General features: G+C 40.9%; 1 protein-coding gene across 5 annotated transcripts in view; it reads right to left on the bottom strand.

The window, feature by feature from the left end:
* The window catches only part of ITPR1 (inositol 1,4,5-trisphosphate receptor type 1), a 163,489-nt gene that overhangs the window by 116,663 nt on the left and 19,068 nt on the right, over positions 1-27,758 (bottom strand). For 3 of the 5 annotated variants that reach the window (XM_034066017.1, XM_005149436.2, XM_005149437.2), the window contains exons 3-10: positions 11,208-11,323; positions 7,264-7,350; positions 6,186-6,344; positions 4,320-4,418; positions 3,813-3,896; positions 3,578-3,724; positions 2,126-2,221; positions 711-755 (exon numbers count right to left, since the gene is read on the bottom strand). In XM_034066017.1, the coding sequence (XP_033921908.1) occupies positions 711-755; positions 2,126-2,221; positions 3,578-3,724; positions 3,813-3,896; positions 4,320-4,418; positions 6,186-6,344; positions 7,264-7,350; positions 11,208-11,323 (833 nt within the window). The remainder of the gene's footprint in view (positions 1-710; positions 756-2,125; positions 2,222-3,577; positions 3,725-3,812; positions 3,897-4,319; positions 4,419-6,185; positions 6,345-7,263; positions 7,351-11,207; positions 11,324-27,758) is intronic. The other 2 variants (XM_005149435.2, XM_005149438.2) reach the window with 1 other exon arrangement.

Below are 27,758 nucleotides of genomic sequence, written 5' to 3'. Positions count from 1 at the left end.
AGAACAGAATCTACAATGGAAAGTGCTGTTCTACCTTTATCTTTTTTCAACTACTGAAACAATGCCATTTCCCTTTGACATCAAAGGGAAGCTTCTATTAACAAAAAGCATCAGCACATTCACTCTTTGACACAACATTTATTGAAAACAAGACTTGCTTTCACAGGAAAATCAGAAGAATGGCACTTAAGTCATCCTCACTCTGCCATTCCTGCTCTCTAGACCCTTTATCCTCTTTCCTTTATCCTATCTTTCTTGTGACAGGCTAAAACGAGAGGGGGAATTTCTTTAACATGAAGGTCAGACAACCAACTGGCACAGCACTATGTGAACATCCCATTAGGGACACCTGCCATCTGGTGTCACCTAGAGCAGCTTGCTTTTCAGACCTATTCAAAAGAGTGCTTCAAGGAAACAAAGTTTTAAGAAACAGGAAGACAGAAAAAGAGATGCTACAAAGGGGGGAGGCGAGGGGGTCCAGGTAACATATCAGCTCAGTTCCAAGTGCTTTGCTCTTCACTAAAGCCTAACCCAGTTTTCAATATCCACTCCTCTGGACAGGCTTAAAAGCCTAAAAGATCATTCTCATTCTTTCAGTTTCTTCACTAGAAACAAAGCCTGGACCATCTATGCACTGGCCAGGTAAATACCTGGGCCTGTGTCAAGCCCTCCTCTATCAGGGGCAAGATCATATTCTTGCCTATACTTACTGAGGATTGACACTCCAGGTCATCTTCCTCATAGTCAGGGTTTACCTGATGAAACAGAATCACAGGCACGTCAAAACTCTAACAGAGCTGGAAGTGGGAAACAACCTCAGCGCGCTCTAAACTTACTGTGTAAGAAATGCACTCTACTGCTACAGCTCTACAGGCATGCAGAAAATACACTGTGCAAACCAATTCATCCCTTACCAGGCAGCTGTCTGCCCATAAAGTAAGCAGTTAAGTAATCTGCAAACATGCAGAGAGGTTTATCTTGTTCAATAACCACTAAAGGAGCAAAACAGGTAGTGAGTGGCCAAGTTTCAGGGTGGTTTTAAAATTCCCATGTGAAAATTCCAACTAGGAATTTCTTGGTAGAAATCTTTTTGAACAAACTATTCTAACCATGGATCAGGTGAGCAATCTCCTATGGTATATTTTTGTATGATGTAAGACTATGATTTTGGTTTGGCCAATTAGCAAATTCAAGATTTATTGGAAAAGCTCTGTACTGGATCCCTCTCTACTGAAAAGGATTTGTCAGTGAGCATGTGACTGAACACTGGTTTTCCAATCTACTTATAATATAGGATAGATATTTAATCTGGTCTTTTCCCACTCAAGCTCTCAAGTCAATAGCATGGACTGAGACAGCCCTTGCTTGCATGTAGCTGCCCTGCTACATGCTCTTCATCTAGGACAGCTTTTACTTACAGAGTTTTATGCATTGGCATGTTGATTTATCCATGCTTTGAAGTAAACAGAAGTAGTTTTAATAAACAGTTACAAGTGTTAAGCAGCAAAACTCACGAAATTATAACCCTTAGCTTCATTTATTTATTTAAAATAAAGTATCTTTAAATCTTATTTCAATGAGGGAAAGATGTTCACCATGGAGAGAGACAGGGTTATTTATTTTGTGTTTGGACAGCTAAGCATTATTTACAGTTCTTACAAGACTGAAGTCTAACTACATTTCATTTTACACTCAGTTCATCTCAGAAATCAGTGTTTCAAGGGAAACTAACAATAGTTGAATTCATTTTCCCCCAAATGCTCTCAACCATTTACAATTTATTCATCTACTAATAAATACATCTTAATTCTACTGCCCACATGACAGAATACCATTTAGTGTCTATTCTGTGCAGAAGAAGAGTTACTGCCTCTCAAATTCATACAAAAAGTGAAACAAGCTCAAGACTACTCCTGTACCATGGTATCCTGTCACATCTTTTTTGTCTTACTCAACTATATTTAGCCTTCTAATTTTGTATTAATACTAAAGACCCAAACACCGCTCTCCTCCCCTCCCCTGTGTCTATTTTCAGGGCAGGAAAGAAAAGATATTCAGAAAGTGCAAAAGCAAGAAAACACTGTGGAAAGAAAAGCAGAGCTCCCGAGCAAGCCCCAACACCTACCTCTGCTGCCAGGTAGTGTCCTGTAGCAAGGTGTTTGAACCTGAAAAGGCTATTCCAGTACCCCGCGCCACCACGACAGGGATCATGCTGTACCACCTACAAGAAAAGGAAAACCACATTTATACTGTAAGTCAGCGACCTCCACTTCCAACATGGCATTTACAGTATTTCATGTACAGGTAAGAGGAAACAAGGAGCTCCACAAAAGATGAAATGACTTTCAATATGTGAACAACACACAGTAAATACTTTGGGCTGGCTACAATTAGTTCAGTTCAACAAGGCATGAAGGATAACACGAAAATTATGGTGCAAGTCAGCAAAGAAGTAATTAGAGAAGGTGCTCTAACTGTGCATGTGTCTTGAAACAAGCTTCCTAAACAAGTATAACAACTCCTTTACCTTTTTGGTATAACTAATTTTTTACTTTCACCTTCTTGAAGTGGATGAGGGAAGGCACTTGGAAATATTTCAAATGCAATGTTGCTATACAAAAGAATAAAAAGGTATTTGTATTTATACTCTAAGCTCTCTATCATCAACAGATGCCTCCAACATCAGATGAGCTGTTCCTTTGTATGAGCTACTCTGTGGCTGCACCCCTTTCCTTAGGGAAAAACCAGCACAGCTGAGTTGGGAAAGGACTATCTTCTGCCTCCCATGTACAACCAAGTAAGTGCATAACTGGTAAACTGAGGACCAGTGGATACCCAATTGTAAACGTAGACAGTAACCACAGAAGCTACTGTTGTGTTCTAACTTGTCAAAATAATGCAAATTATAGGTAGGCTTTACATTCAAATATGGGAGAAGCTGTGTATCAAAGCAGAAACTTCTGGAAAAAGAACATGAAAAACATCTATCCACTATTCCAATTAATTTCACGATTCTCACATGCAGCTTGCATGGTAAGCACTTAAAATCATAGACCTCTTCTAACATCAATAGATTCAGGCTATTTTAAGAAGCCAGTGATGTTCAAGGTCACTATTTAAAAGCCAAGAAAAAAAGATAATTCAGATGAGCAACACACAGGGACTAGCAAAGGCTTGCAATCTCCCATCAAATGAGGATATGCATAATCACATTATTCACACCAAAAATAGTGTGTTCGGTACACTCAGCAGGACAGCTGAAATTATTAGCTGCTATTACACTTCAGTGACTGGTAAGAAAATAACTTCACAGATATTTCTTTGTCTCCTTTTTCTGAATTGTCAGGAACCTGAATTTGAGAGCGATCTGCTGCACCACCAGAGATCAGAGCTCCATTTTGGTTTTGCACAGAAAGCACAGTAAGCAAAGGCATTTCAAGATCAAACTTACAACACCAGGAAGACTTTTACCTTAAAAAAAAATAGGAAAAGGAAAAGAAATCCAGGTACACTGTTTTTAAACAGAAAGAGTCATTGTTCCTACAAAGCCACCTACAGCTTGGGTTACGATTCTTACCTCTACCTCCCACAGGGCTTTTGAACTGGTTGCAGATGTTGCTGACTGCCTCCCTGTCGTTCTCAGGAAGACATGCTGCTTCTTCCTATGCTCATCGCAAGTCAGGAACTTCTCCTGTTCTGCATGAAACAGTCTCACCACATCCCCCTGTCAAAGACCAGACAGCATCACCAGTACAGATGTACATCAGTACATCAGTAAACAAGTTACAAGTAACTAGAGTTTTGAGTCTTACCCCTTTGAGAATATCATCTTTGTTATCACTCCATTTCATGAAGAGGACTATTTTCCAGCTTGTATTGCAGTTCACAGAGTTGACCTAAAAGGAGAACCAAAACCATTATTCCCACTGTCTCAGGCATAGGACAAAACACTGCCACAAACTACTACTGCCTGTTGCATTACCCAAGAGGGAAAGTCCTTTCTGTATTTACTCCAGAACAAGTAACTACAGAGTTGACTTGTTAGGAAGTCACTTACTACACATCGGTGTGCCATAATTTTGATTTTGAAGGAAAATCTTAGCTAGTCAAGCAAAATAAATCAAACTCAAGCCTCTGTCCAACACACAACAGATATGAGAAAAGTCTGCTAGTTCTATTAAGTTGCTGACCAACAAGATTTTTAAACAATGCCACAGGTACAGACCAACTTGTTAGTTTGTACAACACAAATCCAAGCAGCTTAGTTGAAACATACAGAGGGCTGTGCAGCTCCTCCAGCTGTGTCAACCTGCTCTTACCTCATTGCACCCTGGATTATCGACAAGCTGATGACTACTGGCGTGGAGAGGCTGGCCAGCGTTGACAGGATTCAGGACTACTTTGTCTCCAATGACAACCTGTAGATAAGTGCAGCATTAGACAGAAAGCTGCACCCTGAGAAAGCACGTTTTCTTTCCTTTTTTAATGTGAGTGATGGCAGGAAATCACCTTCTTGCAGTCTGGAGAGATGCCAGTCTTGAGTATGAAAACCAGGGTTCTGTTTGCTTCAGAATTTAGCTCAACATACTCAGTCATTCAGACAGAAAAAAACCCCATACTATTGGACCTGGAGACTTTCAGAAGAAACACAGCCTGCAATTCTGGTAACTAACCTATGTGCTGCTTTCCATGAAATTGCTTCATTGGTTAACATGTAATAAATAATTCCTACAGAAAAGGTCAGCCAAAACTCCTCCTCCTCCAAGATGTACTTTCATCTGTAAAGTCAGATTATTGACCAGGCTGGCAAGACAAATGCATTTTATTCTGGACAGTAAAGACCCTGTTCTTTCCTTCTTCTAGGGCAAAGTCTAAAATCCAAAAGCCTTTTCTGTACTGAAAAGAACTATTCTTATTAATAACGTGTCTGAGAACTGGTGCAGTTCAAAAGCACTTAGGGCCACTAAGACTGCACTAACCTGTTCTTTGGCTTCATCATGTGCGTGACTGTGTCTGTAGAAGAAGAACAGTCACATAAAACCATATCAAAACATTGATACCTCACTTGGAGTATTGTGTGCAGTTCTGGTGTCCTCAACATAAAAAGGACATGGAACTGTTGGAACAAGTCCAGAGGAGGGCCACAACGATGATCGGGGGGGGGAACTGGAGGGCTGGAGCACCTCCTGTATGAAGACAGGCTGAGAAAGTTGGGGCTGTTCAGCCTGGAGAAGAGAAGGCTGCGTGGAGACCTCAGAGCAGCCTTCCAGTATCTGAAAGGGGCCTATAGGGATGCTGGGGAGGGACTCTTCATTAGGGACTGTGGTGACAGGCAAGGGATAATGGGTTGAAACTTAAACAGGGGAAGTTTAGATTGGATATAAGGAAGAAGTTCTTTACTGTGAGGGTGATGAGGCACTGGAATGGGTTGTGCAAGGGAGGTTATGGATGCTCCATCCCTGGTGGTGTTCAAGGCCAGGCTGGACAGAGCCTTGGGTGACCTGGTTTAGTGTGCCCTTAAGGTCCTTTCCAACCCTAACTATTCTATGATTCTGTGATTCTATATGGGGCTAGTCTACAGGATAAATTATTCCTGCTTGATGAAGTCTGCTATGCCTAGGTGCCAAATATATACCTGGACTATAGGGCACATAGAGGCTTATTACCTCCAGGTTTTAGGCAAATAATATACCCAAGTGACTCAGATTTTTAAAATGGAGATTAAGAGATTAAAATGGTAATGCATTTAATTTGGAACTGATTATTTTACATGTTACCCATGAACAGGACCCATTTAACCTCATTATTACTTCATTCCTCATATACAAAATGATGATGTATTTTGATTCCAAATTGAAAACACTAAAAACCAAGATGCCAATTATTTGTTCCAAATCTACTGAAGGAACTCAACATTTCCTACCATTTTGCACTGGACAGGAATTGTGAAAGGATAGCATAATTAGGTCCCTTACTCCCTCCAACGTTAAATCATTCCACGTTTCCAAAATACAAGTTACCATAGCAATTTTCCTCCCCCTCATGACAGCATAGGAAAAAGGTTGTTCCTGCATCATCATGCAGTAGTTCTGTGCATTTTATTAATTACAAGACAGGCCTCCTGAAATGAGCTTTGCCAAGCTGTGCGCAAAGCAGTACACGAAGATATTCCCCTCGGCACTTACACTGTCTCCAATGGAACGCAGTTTGTAGAAGGGCTGTATGTAGAACCAGGAACCTTCATTTCCAGCTTCATCCAAGGTCACCCTCATAGCATTCTTCTCTAGTAGAGCTGGAAGCCTCTTATTTACTGTTAAGTATTTGTTACTTTTTAAGTGAAGCAGCTAGAATAAGAATTAGAGTTCAGTTCTAAGAATGTTCATTTTTCCTCCCCTTAATTAATAGAGAGCAAAAGATAATGAGAATACTACACAGGAATTAAAATAAAGACTAGATTATATAAAAATACTTATGAATTCCAGCACGATTTCACTTACACTTCTTTCAGTGCTATATAGTCCTACAGCACGAAACCCTCAGCTAATGCAACTGCCCCTTCTGCAGCAAGTGATAAACGCTTAGCAATGCCCTCATCACTTTATGACAGCCTGTTCAAAAATCCCAGGATCAAAAGCTGTAAGATGCTGGGGACGAAGTGGCTTTCCCTGGTATGAAGGGGGTGGTGGGAAGTAAAGCTGCCCTTATCTTGCTTTGCTCTGTCTCATTTCACAGACAACATAACTGCTTCTTTGAAGACTCTCCCCCAGGCATCACATCCTTTTACCATCAGAGGCGTACCACCTCACAGCCTGCACACCATCAGCATGAGTATGTATAGTGCAACAGGTCACAAACCAGCTCCCAACCTACCCAGCTCCAACCAGCTGTTCTTAAGTTCCCAATAAATTTAGTAAACAAGTACTTTTGTACAGAAAAATCACTTTTTGATGCCTTCTTACTACACTGAATACTCAGAACATATGGGAGTTACAGGAAAATACAGGCAAAAACTTATCACTGCTTTTGACAGTATTGATGTTGGCAGTGCAATCAAAAAAGGATGCTATTATTATATATCTTCCATCATTAGAAGTACTTGTAAGTATTCCTGTAAAGTTCTGCTTTACAGGATCCCACTTTAGGACACTGTTAGTACCTTGCAAAACTGGACTCTTGTACATGAATTACAGAAATCTGAAGTCACATTGAACAGAAGAGCTTGATAAAAATCCTACATGGCTTGCAAAGATGTTCACAGCCTACCTGGATAACATTGCCGTACTGGATGACTGTTCCCAACAGCTTTCTGTTTTCAGTTTCATTTTGTTTCTTTTCCAAATCTGCTGCATGCTGAAATTAAAGAAGAATAATTCAATTGTTGACTGTTTTGTAAAAAGAGTGGCCAAAGACCCAAGGTTAAGAGTATTTCAAAGAACTGGAGAAACAGTGTGCATCTGAAACAGCGCAAGCTTCTTCTTCCAACAACATAATTTCCAATTCCCTTTTTCAGTTGTTTGGAAAGACAGACAAACACCATTTCAGCAATCCATAATTGCATAGAATTGTTTAGGTTGGAAAAGACCTTTCAGATCATTGAGCCCAACTCTTAACCCAACACTGCCAAGTTCACCACTAAGCCATGTCCCTGAGTGCCACATGTACACATCTTAAAATACCTCCAGAGTGGTGACTCCACCACTTTGCCGGGCAGCCTGTTCCAATGCTTGACAACCCTTTCAGTGAGGACATTTTTCCTAATACCAAATCTAAACATCCCCTGGCACCACTTGAGGCCATTTCCTCTTGTCTTTTCATTTGTTACTTGGGAGAAGAGACCAACTCCCACCTTGCTCCATCCCCCTTTCAGGTCGTTGTCAAGAGTGATTAGGTCCCCCTGAGCCTCTTTTTCTCCAGGCTGAACAACCCCACTTTCGTCAGCTGCTCCTCTTCAGACTTGTGCTCCAAACCCTTCACCAGCTCCATTGCCCTTCTCTGGACACACTGCAGTACCTCCCTGTCCTCTTAGACAAGACAGAAAACAAGCCACGAGAAGACAATACCACATATATGGGAGGAGGTGAAGACGGATGGGTAACAACTCAAGCCAGGAAGTTCATATCCCTTTCTACTGACTTCTGCACAAATTGAAAGGAAAGGACCACAACTTTGGTTCTTTATTTTACTTCTCCAACACAGGCCCCAACTCTTATCCAGCCTGTCTTTTTATGGCAACAATAACTACCTTCACCATGCAGCAGGATTATTTATAAGACATTTATAAATGCCCGCTGCAGCTCTGAGCACATGAGTTCCCAACCTCCAGCACCACATAGTTTGTACTGACTGAGGCTGAAGGATACTCTGTGCTACTAGAGACTGGCTGTGAAGATGGACATGAGCATTTCTGTACAACACTAATACAGTAAAAAAAGGGAAAGCCCTTGCAAAATTGAATAATCACAGGGATACATTGTTCTATTTAATAACTTCATTTCTAACTAGCCTCTTGCACTTTGCTTTGTTTTTACAAGTGAGCTATTCCACCCAGGCTGTTTACAAACTATTTCATTTCGTAAAGAAATTTTCCCTTACTTTACATGAAAAATTACCTTTTTAATAAAAAATAAGTAAAACTGTATTTTCTTTAACGGGTATCTGGTGGTAGAGAGGAATGTAAAACTAGACTTGTAGGAGCTTGAGCATTAAGGTTTATGGTTTGGTTCTCAGATCAAGGACAAAAGCAGGTGCAGTTTTCTGTTGGAGAGGAAAAGTGCCCACAGTTCCTAATTGTAATAAGATAAAGTAATAGTAACACAGGAAAAAGTTCAGCTACTGCAAAGGAAGAGCATCTGCATAATGTTACAAAATTTCATCATCCTTAGCTTACGCAAAACATGCTATTTTTGGAAGTTGTGCTAGGTAGGACAGTTGGCTCTGACTCCCAGAGAACCTGGAATACAGCTGCTCATTCACATTTAAAAATATATCCAGAAACACAATGCCACATGATTTTCTCTTTATTACTGAAATACAACTCTTCTTTTGCTTGATTTCAAAGTATTCTGTCAAGAAAGGATTTCTTCAAGATACTAGGGCGCTCTCAAACAGCAAGCTCAGACTTCTCTGCCTGCACTGGATTGGGTGCCACATTTATTGCGAATAAAGAAAATTGTGTCTTCTGCAAAAATATGATTACGGCTTTGGATGCATTTCAAAAGCACACACCAAACCCGACAATTGCTCAAGACAGAATCATTTTCTCTGGCCACTAGATGTCAGCTTTTCAACCAGCACCGATTCTTGATACCAAAGAAAGACAAGTGTCCCACATTTTAAATCCCTTAAATGGCATTAACTTAAAATAACCTGACCTCAGCATCGAGTGCTCCATAGCAGACAATAAATTCAACCAGCAGACAAACAGAAGCCAAAAAAGGCAAGTGATGATGAATACATGTTACATCATCAATTTTGTTAGGAGTCACATGCACTGATAAAGACACCTGGTCACAGAAGTAACAAACATACATGCATCTCAGGGCATGCCCCCCGACACACATCAAACAAAATGCAGGGGGTTTTAGTGTATTGCATGTCTGACAAATGCCAGCATGACACATGTACCCATATGACTGGCAGAAAAAGAAGTTCTGATGACTGATATACATGGGACCAAAGTAATTTAAAGCTGTGCATGAGCCTCAGGTCACTGAAGGCCTGATTTGGCACATGATATAGAAAGGATGAGCCTTTATGCCAAAGTGATGCAGATTAGATAATCTCCAATAATACTGTAAAATCCTTTCACCAAATCAAGCAAGCAGCTCATGCATGGTGGCACATTCCTGTACAAACATCACTTGGCTGGGGCTAAATACTGGAAAAATCACATCCTGTATTTCCATATGGATCCCACCACCACATGGTAAAGTGTCAGATGAATAGGAACCCAAATATCTGAACTGGCATGTACTGAGGAAAGAGGAAACAACTTTAAATTACACTCAAATGCAGGGCAACCACAAAGTACTTTTCTTCTATGTGATGTAGTATTTAGACTATACTTTCTCTTAAAATCCATTAACTCACACAAAACCCACAGTCATAAACTCTCCTCTTCCCTTATACACCAGAAAAACCAAGCCCAAAATCTCCTGTTCCTTAAAGCTTGCTGGCATGGTCTGCTTCTCTTATCATTAACAGGGCAGAAGAAATACTGCTCAAGTGAGTGACTTTTGTGCTACAGCCAGTACCAAAATAGCTTTCTCCTTGCTAAATTAATACTTCTAGGTTATAAAATTATGTTTTCAGCAGCAAAATGAGTCAAACAGTCAGCCTTTGTGAAATGCAGGAGCAAGGCAGCCATATGGCAATCAGCAAATGACACTCTCCTACAGGGCCATTTCATATTTCAGTCTACAATGAGCTTAATATAGGCTTAAAGAAACTAAAAATATTTAGAATTGTAATTTTGACATGAAGTATTCTAGCTATGTAATTTTAACATAAACATGGAGTTTATTTAACTCTACATTCAACAGATGGTATTTAAGTTAAGCTGGCTTTTTTTTATATAGGAATTCTAAAAACAGCAATCAACTGCTTTACTGGGTTTTCAACTGCTGAATGTCAACATTTTACAACAGAAAATATTAAATACTGCAAGCTAATAAGGAAGAAGAGGCTGTCTGGCCTTATAATTACTCATAATTACCCATCAACCTTTACATGTATTAACAGCAGCTACATGTGTTTGTGGAATCCCTACGGAGTTATCAGACTAGTAGCTCAGATGGTATCTAGCAGCCCAACTAACTCCCATGAGTTAAGATGTCAAGATGAAATGTCTCAGAATCTTCTACTCCATATAATTACTTGGAGGGTCCTGTTTTTACGCTGTTACCACCTAAAGTGCCCACATAGAGCACTACTACAATTAGCCCAGGTTAATGACAAAAGCTTAAATGGTTACCATGACTTTAACCCAGTACTGTAAATACCAGTACTGGGAAAGAGACCTTGAACAGCATGTTGTCATAAATCAAAGTTGGTTCTCAGTGAATGTTTCAAAAGGAGTCTTATATGGATCTCTATATACCTTCTCAGTGTCTCCTGGTTAACTGCATCAAGTTGATTGGAAATACACATTTAAAGCAGTATGGGTGAGAGTGTTGATGATCAAAAGGAGCCGAAACACGAATACTTACATGCAGTTTGTTGAGTAGCACAGCATCTGTGGTGCTGTTAGCTCCTGGCTTTGCTGCTTTCCAGAACTGCTTCTGAGCGGAGTACCGGTTCATGGGACATAGTTTGAACAGGCAATCTATAAAAACAGATGAAATAAACAGAAAGATTGCTTCAAGCATTTGTAATTATCTGGATTTGTGCTGCTAATATTGTCCAAGGAACCAGCAGCAAGGAAAGCTTTATAAACAAATTCCAAAAAGCTCTTAATCAGACAAATGCTTTTTTGAGCACCAGGAATGTTGCCCCATGAATGATAAAAATTAACTGTTGCTGCCAAACATCTGATGCAAGACAAGAAAATTTATAACTTGTCCCAGCCAAAACTGGTACCGTACTAAAATGGTCACAACATTCCAATGCCTTCCCAGGAAAACAGGTTTGTTCTGCACACTTTCAGCTTTTAATTTCTGTATTTACGCAGACACACTATTGCACACAACTCATGTTTGGGGGGTTGGGTGGAGGGTGAGGGTGTGCTTTTGGGTTCTTTTGTTGTTTGTTGAGTATTTCAATCAAATCCCTCCTATTACTAGGGAAAAAAATGAGGCACAAAGAACTGAAGAAACTCATTGGAGAAACTCATTTAATAAACCAAAGCAGCATAAAACACCCCCAAATAATAGCAGCCACAAGCTCAGACATTCAAAGCATCGCCCAAGGTACCAGTAAACCCCTCATGGTGTCAGGTTCTTTACCCAGCCCATTGACAGAGTTTATTTAACATCCAGCCTGGCAAAAGCAGGAATTACAACTCATTAGTCTTATTAAAATACTTTTTTCTTGTATTCAAGAGGTTCTAACTTATCAGTAATAAAACCAAATTAGCTGCCTTTACTGTTTTTCCTCCTCTTTGTTGCTAAGCAACTGAACACGCAAAAAAATAAATTAAGCTATTCAAAGGCAGTGCCTAAAGTAGCAGCGTAGAAGTTTAAACAAAGTGCCAAAAGCCAGAAGGCTGTTCCCAGTGCCTCTCTGGCAACGGCAGGGATGTAAGGCTGCAGGCTTCTAACTCACGTGGTATCTCTCAAGGCTCCTGGTGTATTCTTGTAGGCAAGTGCTGCACTTAAGGAAGCAATAAACTGAGGAGAGATCTATCTGGGGGTTTTATCTTCCCTGTCTGAAAAGGACAGCTCTTTATAGGCTCACATGATGCATGTCAACTAAAAAGGGAAAAGCTCCACACTGAAGACAAGTCATTTCAGCTCTGCCAATGTTAAACTTGCTAATGGGATGCTAAAGTTGCCCCAGTAGAGTCAGACCTTGATAATTTTACCTTGGGGTGCCATTTGAGACTGACACCTTCACTCACTCCCAAGGAAAAGACCCATTTGGTGTCCCTCAGCCTGCCTAATCCACCTTTGAAGCGTCAGACAACATCAAACGCCTTGCACAGAAGAGCAAAGGTCTGCCTTCAAAACTAAATCCCTTTCTAATAGGGCGAAGCAGATCCATCTCTGTGAGCCACCGACTGCCAAATGGGCTGATCAGCTTGTTCCAAACCACCACAGCAATTCCCACAGCCTGCTTACCTGGTGGCCCAGTATACCTGCAGGAGCTGGGTTAGTACACACAGGACCTTTAACAGTGACACAAACCGTGGAAGAAAAGAGCTGAGGGTATGTGGAAGGAGACTTAATCGCTTCTATCCAGAAACACTCCCCTCCACTTTGACACTACCAGCTCACAGCTTCCGAACAAACAAGAACTGGAAAACGAAGTGCAAACCACACTTTCCACGCTTGCTCTCTTCAACGTATTTTTCATTTACATAAAGATGATTCACAGAGATTGACAGCAGAATAGATTCAAAAAGCCACTGCGGGCTGGCACTTTAAGCTAAGACTATGCAGTGTAAGCAACACACCAGTTATAAAATATTCTATTTTTGCTTAAACCATCAGTTCACACAATGACAGCAATTAACACACAGAACTGCACAGAAGAATTAATCGTATGCTAGATTTAGTCACAGTGCAAGTGTACTTTTTTCCATCCTTCTCAGTCAAGAAAGTTGTCAAGTTCAGTTTAACTTCGGAACTGTTAACTGCGAGCAACCCCCTCTCTTCCCTTAGCACAAGGGAGAGGTCTACAAGCGTTTGACCTTGTTCAACCCAAGAAAGCAAACCACCACGTTTTTCTTAGATTTTCTGCCTAGCTACAAAGCTACAGATCTAAAGCAAACAATGAAAAGCACCCAGCATATTTCTCCCCCATAGTATTTATTCTATGAAATCTATTTCTAAGGTGGTTGTGCAGTTAAACACCTTAATATGACCACAAGAGGCTGGTCAGTACTGAATGTTACGTCAGCACAGGTCAAGCTACGTCAACTTTATGGCCAGAAGACTTTCAGATCTGCAGATTCCATGGGCTTATATGCTTATCGAAATCAATATGCAAGGCTGTGCTAGCTGAGCACCATCACGGTCAGCAATCTACAACCCACAGTAGCGATGACTGTGTAAGATAAACCAGCTACTTGTCAGACACTATGCTTACCAAAGTGAGGTCTTATTTCTAACAGATCCAAGATGCAGCCAAAGCAGCCAAAACAATCAGTTATCTGCTCTGATCATGATTCAAGCAGCTTTAGCCACACAGGAAAGGTGACAAAAATTTATTACTGCAAATTAATTACATCTGATCATTGTTAATATTCAAGCTCTGTAAAGGAATGCATTTTCTTTTCAGATCTTTATGATACACAGTGAAAAATGGAACAATTGCACACTGAAAAGGTATAAAAATAAAGTACTACGTAACTGCTGATGAAATGATGACACATCATCTGGCCTGAGCACTGAACAAAGGTCCTGCAGGAAAAACTGATTGCTTAATTGTATACTACCCCATCAAGCACGTGGACAATGAATGATCACTACATGGACATGTATTAAATGCGTATTTCAATGCTTCCAAGCTAAATCTTGTTCTTTCAGCAGCAACTGCTTTGCAGCTAATAAAGCAGACTGAGTAAGACTGTAATTGTGCCATGCGATACATTAATGCTCTCTCTGGACATTCAGATCCCCACATGGGCCTCTGCTCACAAAAATACTGCCAGTAATGTATGGTTATCTTCTGCATGTACCAGCATCCCAGAGGAATAGCCAAAATCAAGGGTATTTGAATCACTAGAAAATTCCATGCCCTGAAGTATTCTGGGGTTCAATGTAGAGAAAAACTTGCCAGCTACATTACTCCAACTGCAAGCCCTTCTACCCCATGCTCTTCATTTTCTCTTCTCCCTTTTCCATTCCCTTCTCTTATACTAGACCTTGCTCCTTTCCTACCCAGTCATTGTTTAAAAACTTTTAACCTTTCCTGCCAGTCCAAGCCCAACCAGTCAGATTCTCTACTTCCATCCTGATTAATTTATTCAGTCCCCAACAACTGATTAATCCACCCTTTCTCTTTTTCTTCCATAACAGCAATGTACAGGTCTCTACCTCATACCTGGGGAGGAATTACGTCTTGCCCAGACAATCCTCATCTCCCAAGGTTTCCCATCTTCCTCATCCACATTCATCATCATCATTTATGCTCCCAAAGTACAGGAATCAGAACTTCTCAAAGACTGGGATTTTTCCCCTTCACCACCACTGTATTTTGCCAATCAAGAACACAATTTTTAAGAACACAGACCTTTCGTTTAAAACACGTGTGGCAAAAGTACCTGGCAAAAAAAGAAAATCAGCCAAAACAGCAACACTTATAAAACATCAGGCTGGAAAAGCATCCCCTAATGCAAAACTTTCAGCCTACCAGGAGCCTCCGCAGCACTTCTTATCTCCATCCTGTAGTGAACATGAAGTGCATTGCGTGGGGTAGGTAAGCTGCTGCTAGGGAAGTGAAAATCATCATATGGTCAATCCCTATAAAAGGGGCAATAACATCTAGGCTCACAGCTGCAGGACCTGATCCAAGAAATGGCCCATCACTGTTTCACATACCATCAGTTTGGTGAGCTCCCTGCAGCACTGCCCCATGACCACCGGCTCGCTGGCTAATCTGGCCTCATTCTACCTGCTGGGTTCAATTCAATTATATATGCACAATATTTGCTCTCACAGCAAAATTAAACATCTGACCAGACTGATATTTTTATTTTAATTTGCATGGGAATTTAAGTACCATTTAGGTAGAGTATTAGTCAAACTATTATAAAATATAATGCAAGACTTGTCCAACATGCCTAATAATAACCACTAACTTCAGAGAGGCAAGAATGATTTGGAGAAGCAAGTATAGTATATAAGAGCACACCCAAGAGCCAGTCACCTTTTTTCACACCAAGCTGCCTAGTCTTGTCTTCAGTTTCCCCCTGGAAACTCAGGACATCAAGTGATGTTATTATGTCAGTTCTACCCTTGGTACATGAAGACAGCTCAGAAAGCCACTAAACCGACACTGCCAACATCCAAAGCTTAGTGATGCCTTTGCTGGGTGAGAGCTGGACGCCAGCCACTATTAAGACTTCCCATCTTTGCTGCTTTCAGAGTTCAGCTGCAGCGCACTGTTCTTCTCCCTCTGCTACTCTCTACTGTGCTCATTTCTAAATGATCTGGAAGTACTTTTAGCTTCAGCCAGGCTGGTTGTGTAATACACCACTCATTTTTTCCAAATCTCCCCTGGCTATTTTAGGCATTTAGTAGAAAGTTTTCACCAACTTTTCTGCAGTTACAGCAAGCATCAAATACTTTGTTGGCAACAAAAAAGTGGGTAGCCATGCAATTTGCTAGACACAAACCCAGACTTTGCAGAATGCCAACTGGAGAAAGGTAAGAGTGAAGCAGAATTATTTGCCCTCTCTCAAAAAATCATTTCAGAGTACCTTCAGGTGAGGGGAATCTATCTAGTTAAAGATCTTTAAAGAAATCACAAGCCCCACTGAATATTTAACACCAACACAGCTGTTTCTTCATTACTTGAAAAACCACCCAAACCCAACTCCTTTTTGCATGGCAATACTAAAATTAAAATCAAATTTGCAATTCCCTGTTGAAATGTAGCAGTTTCTCTTCAGACTTCTCTATACTTGGATACCCGGTATTTCCAAGGCCAAAGCCTGCTCACAGTTGAATAAATATAAGGGTAGTATTTTTTAAGTTTTAGTTTAAATATAAGAGATAGCAGGAAAGAAGATGAAGTAGCAGCATAGCCAGAAATGATGAAAGTACTGCAAATAGAAGCTCTTGACTTTGTAGTTACGAAAGCTGCACAGCTCTAACACACTCTGAAGGATTTTAACACTCTGCTGGATGAAGACATTATTTATTTAAAAGCAAACCAAGACCCCTTTTGTGTTTAAGTGAAATATTTTCAGGCAGGAGGCATACAGATAATAGAAAACACACATTCCATCACAAGCAAGTTTTACCTCCTCAGAAGCCCCTGGATTACTACATCATCTATTTCTAGACTTGCGCCTTCTGAGGTTTAAAATTAAGATGACAGCCTAAGAGGTTCAAAGAATATAGAACAAAAGCGGCTACAGAAATGTGTTGATTATTAATCATTCCTGCATTTCCATAAAGGGGGAGAAAAAAAGAACTTTATCCTACTGAAATTACTGTCTTTGTGATGAGAAGACATCCTTTCATTTCCAATTTGCTGGGAACAAGCTTTTATAATAGGTATTTTGTCAGGATGCACTGAACACCTGACCTGCTGTCCCAGCGGAGCCCACTGCATCCACAGCTCCAACAAAACCAGAGACAAAACAAACCTCAGCAGGACACATTTAACCCAGTGGAAGACGAAGACTGAAGTTAAATCTCATGTTGCCAACAGTTCTGCCATGCCACAAGAAGAGAAAACGCAAGCATAAGTGTGAAATGCATTTGTATTCCAAGCCCAAAGGTCTTGTCACAATCACAGGCACCACTGCAAAGCAACCCAATCATTCAGGATTCAAACACTGAACTAATTGCATGACAAAATATATTAGAGGTTGCTGCTGCTGTGAAGTCTGCATGCTGCTGCATCTTGCCTGTTTCAAGGGCTTTCAATGCTTTTCTTTTTAAAGCAGAATAGAAGAGGAAAATCACCTTTGCAACCAACACTTAAATGGAGAGCCTGCATGATTTATGATCTAAATAGATTTTAATTTTTATGCTAAAATAACCACGCTCAACTTACATCTGCAAGACATGAGGGTAACCGCCCTCTTGCCACTGTACCAGTGTTCATAGTTCTACCGATGGAAATCACTACTTCCGTTTTTTTCAAGCTATAACAACATAGGGAAGAATGTAATTGGTATTAACTTAGAGCTGATGTATTAAACCAAACAAAGGGAGAACACTGCAACAGTGATTTCAGAGAATGGAAGAAGTACATACCCGAGAGCCCAACACCGAATATCAATGCCTACTAAATCAAAAGTATTCATTAATGCAACATTAATTAAAAAGCAACAGCTTTTTGAACACATAACAAATTAACATGACTTCACACCACAATGTTAGCAACTTTACAATAATAACCACAGCATTTTAGATGTATTTAAATTTACTGTAGGATAAAAGGCTGTCCTTCAGCAAAAGCTGAGGAAGACAACTTTATTCCAACAATGAAGAGCAAACACACAGCTCCTCATCTGCATTAACTCATGAGGCTCTGGACACACAGCCACATCTCAGGGTAAATTAAGAGCCAAAGCACAGACAACTCGCAACACTGAAAGCAAACACCCTCCATATCCCTTAAAACCACAACAGTAGCAAAGTGCCCCAAAAAACCACCAAAAGACTAACACAAGAAATGCACCTTGAAGTAAACATCTGAGGTATCAGAGTTCAGAACACACCAATGTTTGTTTTATTTCTGCATGTAACCGCTTCGGTCTCCTTCAAGAAGAAAACTGCTACTCGAAAAGAGAGAAATATTTAGACACCAGATATACAGGCAGTTCCAAAAGGAAACATTTGCAGGAAAGACCAGATGCATTTTTCAGTCTCTGCTACGAGCAGTGCTGATTGAAGATGCTTCGTGAAAGCACAAAGACAGAAGGGACAGCGACACAAGTAGAACAGAAAAACAAGTAACACTGACAGATTTAACTAAAACGGATCCCACTTGATATCTAGGGGGTCAGATTACAGTGCAAGAGAAGCAGAAGCCTCCCCATCACTGAGTGGCACCACAATGGCTAACATGTCCCTGGATAGCCAGCACATGGGGCTACAAGTAAACCCCAAATACAAATCACACACTGAGTTGTCTCAGAGGATACTGGTAAGAACCATGATGGCTCCCGGCTGATGACAAATCCAAACCAGAGAAAAACTTCTTAATGTTATGGAGAGAAGAAAACTGAAGTGTGTGTGTGGGAAACCCAGCCACTTCAAGAGAAGACTTAATAACTGCACGCACTAATTTGAGCTAACTCAGAAGCTATTGGTTTCAATGAGTGGTTTTACTGTCTTAGCTCCTCTCTGGTCCAGAACAAAAAGAAATCCTGGATTAGAGGCAAATGTCGCCAAGAGGTGAGCCCAAAGGCCAACCCCTTCTCTCTCTACCACAAGTACTGAAAACCAAATTTTACAAGCAGAAGCATTTGTACTTTATATAAAGGGAATTCAGCAAACTAATAATGTATAAGAGTTGAATTTTTAAGTAAACTGTTGTGGTTTTAGCCTTAGTCCCAGACTTGAGAGCTGCATTCTCAACTTGGTTACCCATCCCCCTTCTCCCTTTTAACAGTTTCCATGACAAATTTCAATACAAGGCATGAAGTCTCAGAACAGGAATCCCAGGACATTCTTCCTCAAAATCTTCAGGTCTTTGCAGCCTACACTGGTAGCACTTTACCCCAGCAGTAAACCCAAGTGTATTCATCTGCTGGCCCTATTTCATTTTATTTCAACTGGATTCTATTTTCACATTTGTTTCTTCACTTGCTCCTGTTTTTCCGGAGTAAAGTTCCTGCTCAAAATGGGTCAGGAAGTGGGGGCAGGAGGCAGGGAATTACTCAGGGAACTGCTTGGACACTACGAGCACAGGAAGAAGAAGAAGAAAGATCAGATTTCAGACATGCTCTGAAAGAGTCAATGTTGAGCAGTACAAAAAGAACAGGGCTGTGCTATTAGATAGAGCTGACATAACCGAACAGCATAATACAAGTAGTTTCTATTCAGGAACATTTTGCATGTGCTAACAAATGAGCCAGCACAGCATCACGTGAAACAAGGAAAATTCTTCATCTGTTCAATAAAGTAACTCGACTTTCAACTTCTAAATACATTTGGCTTAAAGAAGACTCATATTGCCAAAAAATAAGATATAGGGAAGCTAAATAAATATTTGATAATATTATTGAAGTCTATTCTGGAAGAACTGAAGAAATAAAACTGAATTCAGTGCTTTCATTTTTCTTACTGTTACCCAAAACTCTTATATGTTTCTTTCCCCCTGCATTGCCATCTTCCCAAACTCTGGCCATACTCCCTTCCGTAGAAGTGCCAATAGCACGGTTCCCAGGATTGGCAGACCCATAGAAAGCTCACTTAACTCATCCCTCCCTCCCACAGGCAGAATAAATTATGCCTGCTTCATTCTTGACGCAGCTCCTGAAGTCATCTATTACAGCACTCCACTCTTTCTAGATCTAACCTATTTATTCTTACCGTTTAAACCCATTACTTTTTTCCCTCTCCAGGTGGGCATGCAGAACAGAACTTCTCCCTCCCCCAGCAATATTTGTAGGCTCCTCCGCCCCTGTCCCACAGCTACCAAGACACAAGACTAACCAGGTCTTGTTCCTTACCACTACCCTTATCTGGATTTTCTCTAGTTAGCTCCTATCTTTCTGGAAGCATGAGGTGCAGTACTAAACAAGATGCTTCCCTTGAAGCTCTGCCAGGAAGTTAAATTGGAAAAAATAATTACAATGTCTTTTGGCAATGCTTCTTTTTATATATTCCAAGGCAGCAACTGTACTTTTTGTAACAGCACAGCATCAACGACTCCTATTCAAACTCTTATTCCCGTTATCTACAGACCCTTCCCTACTGCACTGCTGCTTGTTCTCTTCCCTGGATGCTGTCAAGCAAGCTCGATCTTAACACATATCCCCCTGAACAGCAACACTGTTTTTCAGGCTGTTTCTTCAATTTTCAAGGTAATTCTGAGCAACTTTCTAAGTTGTGGTCTCCTGTGTGGAGCTGGAAGTGGACAGCCAGCTGCTGAAAAACACAGCTAGCAGCAGCCTGGCAGCAGACATCCAGCTCTACACTGGCAGTAACAGATAGCATCCCTAAGACTTGTGCTGCCGCACAGATGTTCATACTTCAGTACATCAGCTAGAGATGAGCAGCACTACTTGAAGAGCTTAGCAAAGCAAAGATAAATGCAAAAAAGCCTAGACCTGAATTATAGGAGCCACCACCCTGGAGCTGAGTAGTGCACAATCATGCTGCTGAACTGTGCTGCACTCCCAGGCACACAGAGTAAAACACCCATGTCTGCATCTGTTTTCCAAGTCCAAAAGCTTTATTCCTTGCTTTCTGTTCCTAGGCTTGGCTTGAGTCTTTCAACCTCACTTACTAAAGCCTTCTCCCTCTCTCTACTTTAAACAGTCATGCTCCTTTTGGCAGGGGACCAGAGATGCTCTTGCTGAAGCCTATCAAATGATGCTACTCAATCTGTCCAAGTTCACTCCGTTGCTGTACACCACTTCCCTTCTCAGGAACAGAGCACAGAAGATGCCAACAAATCATGCAGCTAATTAAAATTTGGCTGAGTCCTCCACAACACAGTCTTAGCACTGAAGATCACACTCTGGTCGTGTTTTAAAAAGTAGATAGTGTTGAAAAGGTATATATACACTGTAAACACAAGTGCTGCCATATATTGCCCCTGCTCAAATTGTTTGCGACAGCATACCAGTGTGTTACAGCAGAGAATAAATCACCTCAAGCAACTCTAAAAAGCACAACATTCCAGTTTGATAGCACTGAAGAGTTAAGCTATGCCAGCACCGCTGCTGAAACACAATCTATAGCTTCAGAGATCAAAAATGAAAGTGGAAAATAGTTCCTAAACCAGTAAAACAGCCCCTTCCAGGAACAGCTTAAGAGCACTGCTTTACCAAATAAGGCGAGTGAGAGCTGGAAGCCAAAGCAGCAAAGCCATGCTGCATTAAAAAAGCCAGACAGCTGGATAATAGAAATGTGAATAAGCCAGCTTCACTAGGCTGGATTGCAAATGGGAAGAACAAATGTTCAGTGACCATGAGCGGAAGCAGAGCCGGCCAGCAGAGGCCTTAAGGCATTTATCCCAGCCGGCAGGAGCTGACAGCACATTCTTACTGGAATTTGGGTTTTTTTTAGTGTATTCTAAACAGGCAATGGAATCACCATAGATTATGTCTGGAAAGAGATGCTGATGGGGCATTGCCTGAAGTGCTTGGCACCCGAGTCCCATGAATGTGCAAAACCAGAAGTCCAAGCCCCCAGAATGCACCATGCACCCTAGAATAACACACAGTTTCACCCTGCTGTACAAAGCTGCCAATGTGCTACTGGATGAGGACATTGCAATGGTGGAGTTGCTGAAGAGAATAAACACTGTTCATTTTTCAGCTTTAAATAAAACTGAGGGTTTTCCCCTTTTCTTTTTTCAAATTACATGTCATTCAGTTTATTTTAGCCTGCTCTACTCTTCCACTGTCTTCCAGAGAAAATTAGTAGAACACACTAACATCCACCACTAAGGGATGTTTCATGCAGGTTCCGAGTGTAATCCGTTTGCTGAAATACACACTGTTAACCTGCTGACTATTTTCCAATGGACATAGCAGCTTCCTGGACTCCTTGGTTTATCAAAACTGATTATGTTCCTGAAGAACAAATTTTAAGAGCCTGTGATGGGAACACCAAAGCTTTATACCATAAATAAAGGAGTTAAAACATACTTGTAAAGAAAACCATCAGTTTCATTTCTTAACTTCTTGTCCAATTGTTAAGCCAAACAAAGAGGTTTAGTTTTAGGTGCTGTAATTTCACATGACAATGCCTGCCTTGCTCTCCTTACATCCTTGAGACAAGAGCGACCAAACCAACCCCACTATGCTGTTACCACAGTAAGGACATGCAAGCAATGGACCTCAAGTCTGCTTGTCCCTCCATCACAACAGCTGTCCCAGACAAAGCAGGAGCTCTCCTGCCCCATGCTCTCAGGTGCTCCACTCTGTCAACCCCTGGCTTTCTAATCTGCAGTAGCCACACTGGCACTCTACTAAAGCCAAGCAAGCAGTATCCACCTGCACTTTCAATCCTGACCATTGCTTGCTTCCTAAGTGCATTTACCTTCAAGAACACAATATTTACCAGTTATTGAATTTCAAAGCCTATTAATTGTTGCCTTCTTACAGTGTGTGTGAATGAACAGATCCATTCACTTCAGTCCCCTCTTCTGCCAGCTGCAAAAAGATGAGCAAATCTGTACATTAGTGGGGCATTTGACAGTCACAGCTGGGAGGCCTTTACAGCAACACATAATCAACTGAAAAACAAGAGGAGAAGACAAGTTATGATTAAACCTTTACCAAGCTATCACTACAGCAATGCAAGCTTTTCCTTAACATTGAGTCATGCATTTTCCCAGCCATGAATTGATCCTTGTGATGGAACTGTAATGAAGCTCTCTGACCATAACAATGATGCATCAAGATGCTTGCATTGTCAAGGGAAACACCAGGAAAGTCTGTGCATTACTATCTCATCCTCAAGGCACGACCACTGCCACCAAAACATCCATCCTGACTTTCATTTGTTTCTCAAATGTCTAGAGGAAATAAATGTATTTAAACTACATTCATTTAAAATATTTCCTTTTCCATAAAGAACAACAACTGCGTATTTTCAATGTTTCAAACCATCTTTCAAGCTGCCTTATTGACATAATGATAACATGTCAATCAGTGCGAAAGTAAGCTGGATTCGAAAATAATAGAAGGACTGGTGAGAGCTATTGAACAACACCAGCTGTATCACAGCCTGAACACATCCTACACCGGTATCCACACAGAGACAGCGAAGATAGTTGTCTTTGATCACAAATGCCACCTTTGTCAGTAGCCTCAATGGAGCAATATCCTTTGCAGTTCAGAAAAACAGCCTGAAGTCCTCTTTTAACACTACCTGCGGGCAGATGAAACCTTTCAAGGGAAGATGCCAGGACAGCCTGAAATGGCAATTCACAGGCAGCCCTGCTCAGATTTGGTCTCATGGACCAACCAACACTTCAGAGGCAGGACCTAACCCTGCTGGTTTCACATGATGGAGTGTCTAAAAATTACTGCAGCCCCTTCCTGCTCTGCCGTAAATTTAGCACGAGTTCACAAAAACTACCTCAATGGTGACATTTGAACAGCATCATTTCACCTGTTATGGTGCCAGTTGCTGTTTTTAACCACTAAAAAACAGCCCTTGGCACCGACAGCTACAAGAGCTCTCAATGCACCATCCCATGCCAGCTCTCCTGCAGAGGAGCTCTGAAACAATGCTTGCTAGCTGGATGACTTCAGAGGAAAATTGCAGTAGTAAAAGGTAGCACTTGACTATGTTACTCCTCTGTAAGCCCCAGGGATAAAATTGTTGTGGGTAAAAGTTAACACATGCTTTTGGGAAAACAAGTATATCAATGTCTTGAACCAACAAGTGACACTCTCCTACGATAAACTAGACATGATTTATGAAGGACAGCTTGCAAGAGTTCGTGGTATTAGAGATGCTGAAAGACATACATTCTGCCTGGGAGTTCAATAATAAAAGACTAATTCAGCAAAACCTAAAGGAAACCCAGACAGTGATGCTACCCAAAAGCTGAATCATGGAAAGGGCCAACGATGCTCATCAAGTATCTCAATCTTGTTCAAAGGTAACTGATAGAAGCAGGACAAAAACCCCCCCAAAACACAAGCAAATGTACGTTACACAAACAAAAAAAAAAAATTAAGTGACAAACATGTGAAAAACCAATTGCCTGTAATTTCCTGAGCTTTTAGATCTGAGCTTTTAGTCCCAAGATCACTTGGGACTTTCCTCATTGACTTTCAATTTTACTGAGTCACTCGAAGGATGAAGAGGAAGTGATTAGAAGCCGTGTTTTAAATTGACTTGTCTACTGGATTTCAAAAGATCAACTTTTAAAATCTCTGGATTGTTAAAAGGTGAACTTCAAGATCCCAAGCTTGCCTGCACTTTGTCCTGTGGAAATATTCAAAAAAGCTGGCTACTTTTCCATACAATTATACAAACTGCAGATATTTTTCAGGCACAAATCCATTATTTTCTTACTAAAGACTGGAGTGCTAAGGACCCCACATATTAAGTTACAAGAAAAACTTTAAGAAAGGATTATAAGACTTAACCAAAAGATAAGGGGTAAGAACAAGGGGTAATGAGCTTAAACTTGAACAGTGGAAGTTCAGGTTAGATATAAGGAAGAAGTTCTTCACTGTAACTGTGGTGGGGCACTGGAACAGGTTGCCCAAACAAGTTGTGAATGCTCCATCCCTGGCGGTGTTCAAGCCAGGTTGGATAGTCCTGGGTGACATGATCTAGTGTGAAGCATTGCTGCCCATGGCAGATGTTGGAACTAGATGACCTTAAGGTCCTTTCAAACCCAAACCATTCTATGATTCTATATTGGCTACTACAAACTCCTGCGCAGTGATTTCTATTTCCATGATCTTCAGCAGTCAAAGAAACAAAGAACTATTACAGACTTTACGTGGTCACTATGCCTTGCATCATCCTGGATGTGCAAGGAGCACTTCATGATGGAGTTTCCCCCTCTTGGTCATTCAAAAAGCTCTGAAGGCTTTTATAATGTGAAACCATACAAAATATGGCTAGAAACAGTATAAAGACCCAGTACACAAAGAGAAACACATGTGCTGATCAAGGGAATGTTGGAGAATCACATGCATTGTATAGCAGCAAGTTTCTGAGCCAAAACGCTTCTATGACATTGTGAGGAAATACAGAGCCTGAAAGCATATTGGTCACCACATTTGTGTGGCCAGAGCGAGGATGTAAGATAGCTTCTGCATTCCATCCCTGAACTTGCAGTACTACAAACTCTGCTGAATATTATCACTTTCACTCACAACATCGCCACTTCTTTACAATAACGTGCCTTGAAAATTGTCATCAGAGAGCCCACATTCTCAGACAACCCACATTTGGGGACACAAATGACTGCTAAAATCAGAAAGCTTTCAGCCTTCACTAGAAAGCTGCTCATGGAATACTAATTAGCTTCATAAACCCTGACCTTTATTCCAGAGAACAAGTTTTTCTTGTCAAACATCTCCACATAGTACTTTTACTAATAAATACATCCAAGTAACTGCTGAGTAGAAGCCTTAAGCCATATGCTTGTTATGTATACAGATCAACTACTTGGGGGGTTTATTAATAATATTTAAACTGAAAGCACTGATATACTAGCAATGATATACCAAGTATGGACCCTTCAGTTCAGCAACAGAACACCCCTTGCTCTATTCTAATGAAATCTGGTCAAGAAGTGATCCCTGCAATCTCCATTGTTAAGGTCTAGTAGGTTTACGATGAAACTTTTCAGAAATCCTTGGAAACTGTAATAAAAACTGGTCAGAATGATCACAGTGCTGACAGATGCCAGACATGCCAAAAGAACATCATGTCACAGTACCTTCCTTTATCCATTGGTACTTCGGATTTCCAACTCCTAACACAAGGGAGCAGTTGAGAAGCAAGTTTTTTATCAAACGTGTACTTAGTCATCCCCACAACTGGCCCCTGATAAGATGGACAGAAGCAAGCAGAAGAGCTCATCCAATTGGAATAATAGCATCTTGTAAAATCCCACCATGACATCCAGTCCTGCTGGACCGGAACTACACAAAGCAGTTCTGTAGGACTGCAGTTGTAAACTGCAGGAACACCTGACTGCGTAAACGGAGACAAATAAATGTTAATACACACACACAAACCCCATCTGACCAGGTCACAAGCATGTTCCAGTTAAAAGAGTGTTAATTATCTGCAAACTCTTCATGCTGGCAAGATTAAAAATTTGCAAAGCATTTTAAAGAAGTAATACAGTTGTACTCCACGTCCTGGAAGGGACACATCATTGAAAAGCAGTACTGCTTTAAACAATGCATAGATGTGCACAACATCGCTAAGGAACTCTTGACTAAGAACAACAGCCCATGAAGTCCACTATGCGTGTTAGCTCTGTAACCTCTTCCCTCCAAAGCAGCACAGAGAAAGCCAACTTCTTCTCTTTAAAAGGCCCACCCTTCCCCATGTGCCTTCCAAGCTCTTCCACACAACACCTGACAGCGAGAAGTTCCTAGGATTGTTTGCAAGAGCACACTTCAGGCATTATCCTCCCCCAGTCTTCCTCCCAGTGTGGCCCTAAAGCAGCTGGTTCCTGCCTACTCCCACCCCACGCTCTCCTCCATGGCAACATTTCTGTGTACCAACAGGGAAATACAAATCAAAATGAGTAAGAGACTATTTCTGTGTCCTCAAATCTAGCACCAGCACGATGCCAGTAATCAAGAATCATTGCAAAGCAAGATGTCCACTTCAGCAATTCAGTCAGTTGCATAAATTTTAATTGAGAGGTTGGACTAGCTCCATATGAATCTGAAAAGCCCAACCTGACAGCTGGTTGTGCCACAGACTTGTAAGCACAGAAAACCCACACAGGATGCTGCCTGACAAAGCTCAATCTGAGACTTATTAAAGAAGTCATCCTGTAGATCACTATGTCTTACGGAAAGGTTAATCAATTAAACACCTTAATCATCACAAATATCTGGTCGCTGTCATCTATTCCTCTAAGCACGCTCAAGCTTCTGTCCACTAAATAAGGATCGAAAGATATACTGCAGCTCCATCACATTGAAGAATAGATTCACATAGTTCCTTCCTGTACCATCTACTGCTAGTTCTGCTTTATGTGTATTTATATAGGTTTTGCTCAAAAATTCCCTTCGATGAGTTCAGAAACATCTCTCATAAGGCCACCCAACTGATTCTGCAAGAGCTCTGTCTAGAACCAACTGGATCCAATTCACCTATGCCATTCCCAAGCAAGGAGCCTGAGGACATAAAACACAAAACAGGGCAGGTTTTGTCTCCAAGAACATGAAGCACTGTACAGGGGAACACAGAAGAATTTATCTGAGGTCACAACCAGAAAGAAAACATTCATACTGATGCATACAAGAATGTCCATGGACTGTCTGCAGGTACCATCTGACCAGCACAGGATCTGAGGAGGCCAAAGCACTGACCGTCCATTTCTTGAAGTGAAGTCAATCCAAAAAATATCCAAGGAGCATTTTCAGTCCTTCAGAAGAGATCAGCATAATCCAGCATTATTCTGCAATAAACACTGGACGTGTTTCTGGAGCATCACTTTTAAATGTGGGGAGAAAAAAATATCTAGATAAACAATAAACTTACTTTTGCCTTTACAAAGTAATAAATATTTACAAA

Source organism: Melopsittacus undulatus, chromosome 9 (genome assembly GCF_012275295.1).
Source record: "Melopsittacus undulatus isolate bMelUnd1 chromosome 9, bMelUnd1.mat.Z, whole genome shotgun sequence".
Lineage (NCBI taxonomy): Eukaryota > Metazoa > Chordata > Aves > Psittaciformes > Psittaculidae > Melopsittacus > Melopsittacus undulatus.
Note: the sequence above shows the minus strand (reverse complement) of the source record. Positions and strands in the feature narration are given on the sequence as shown.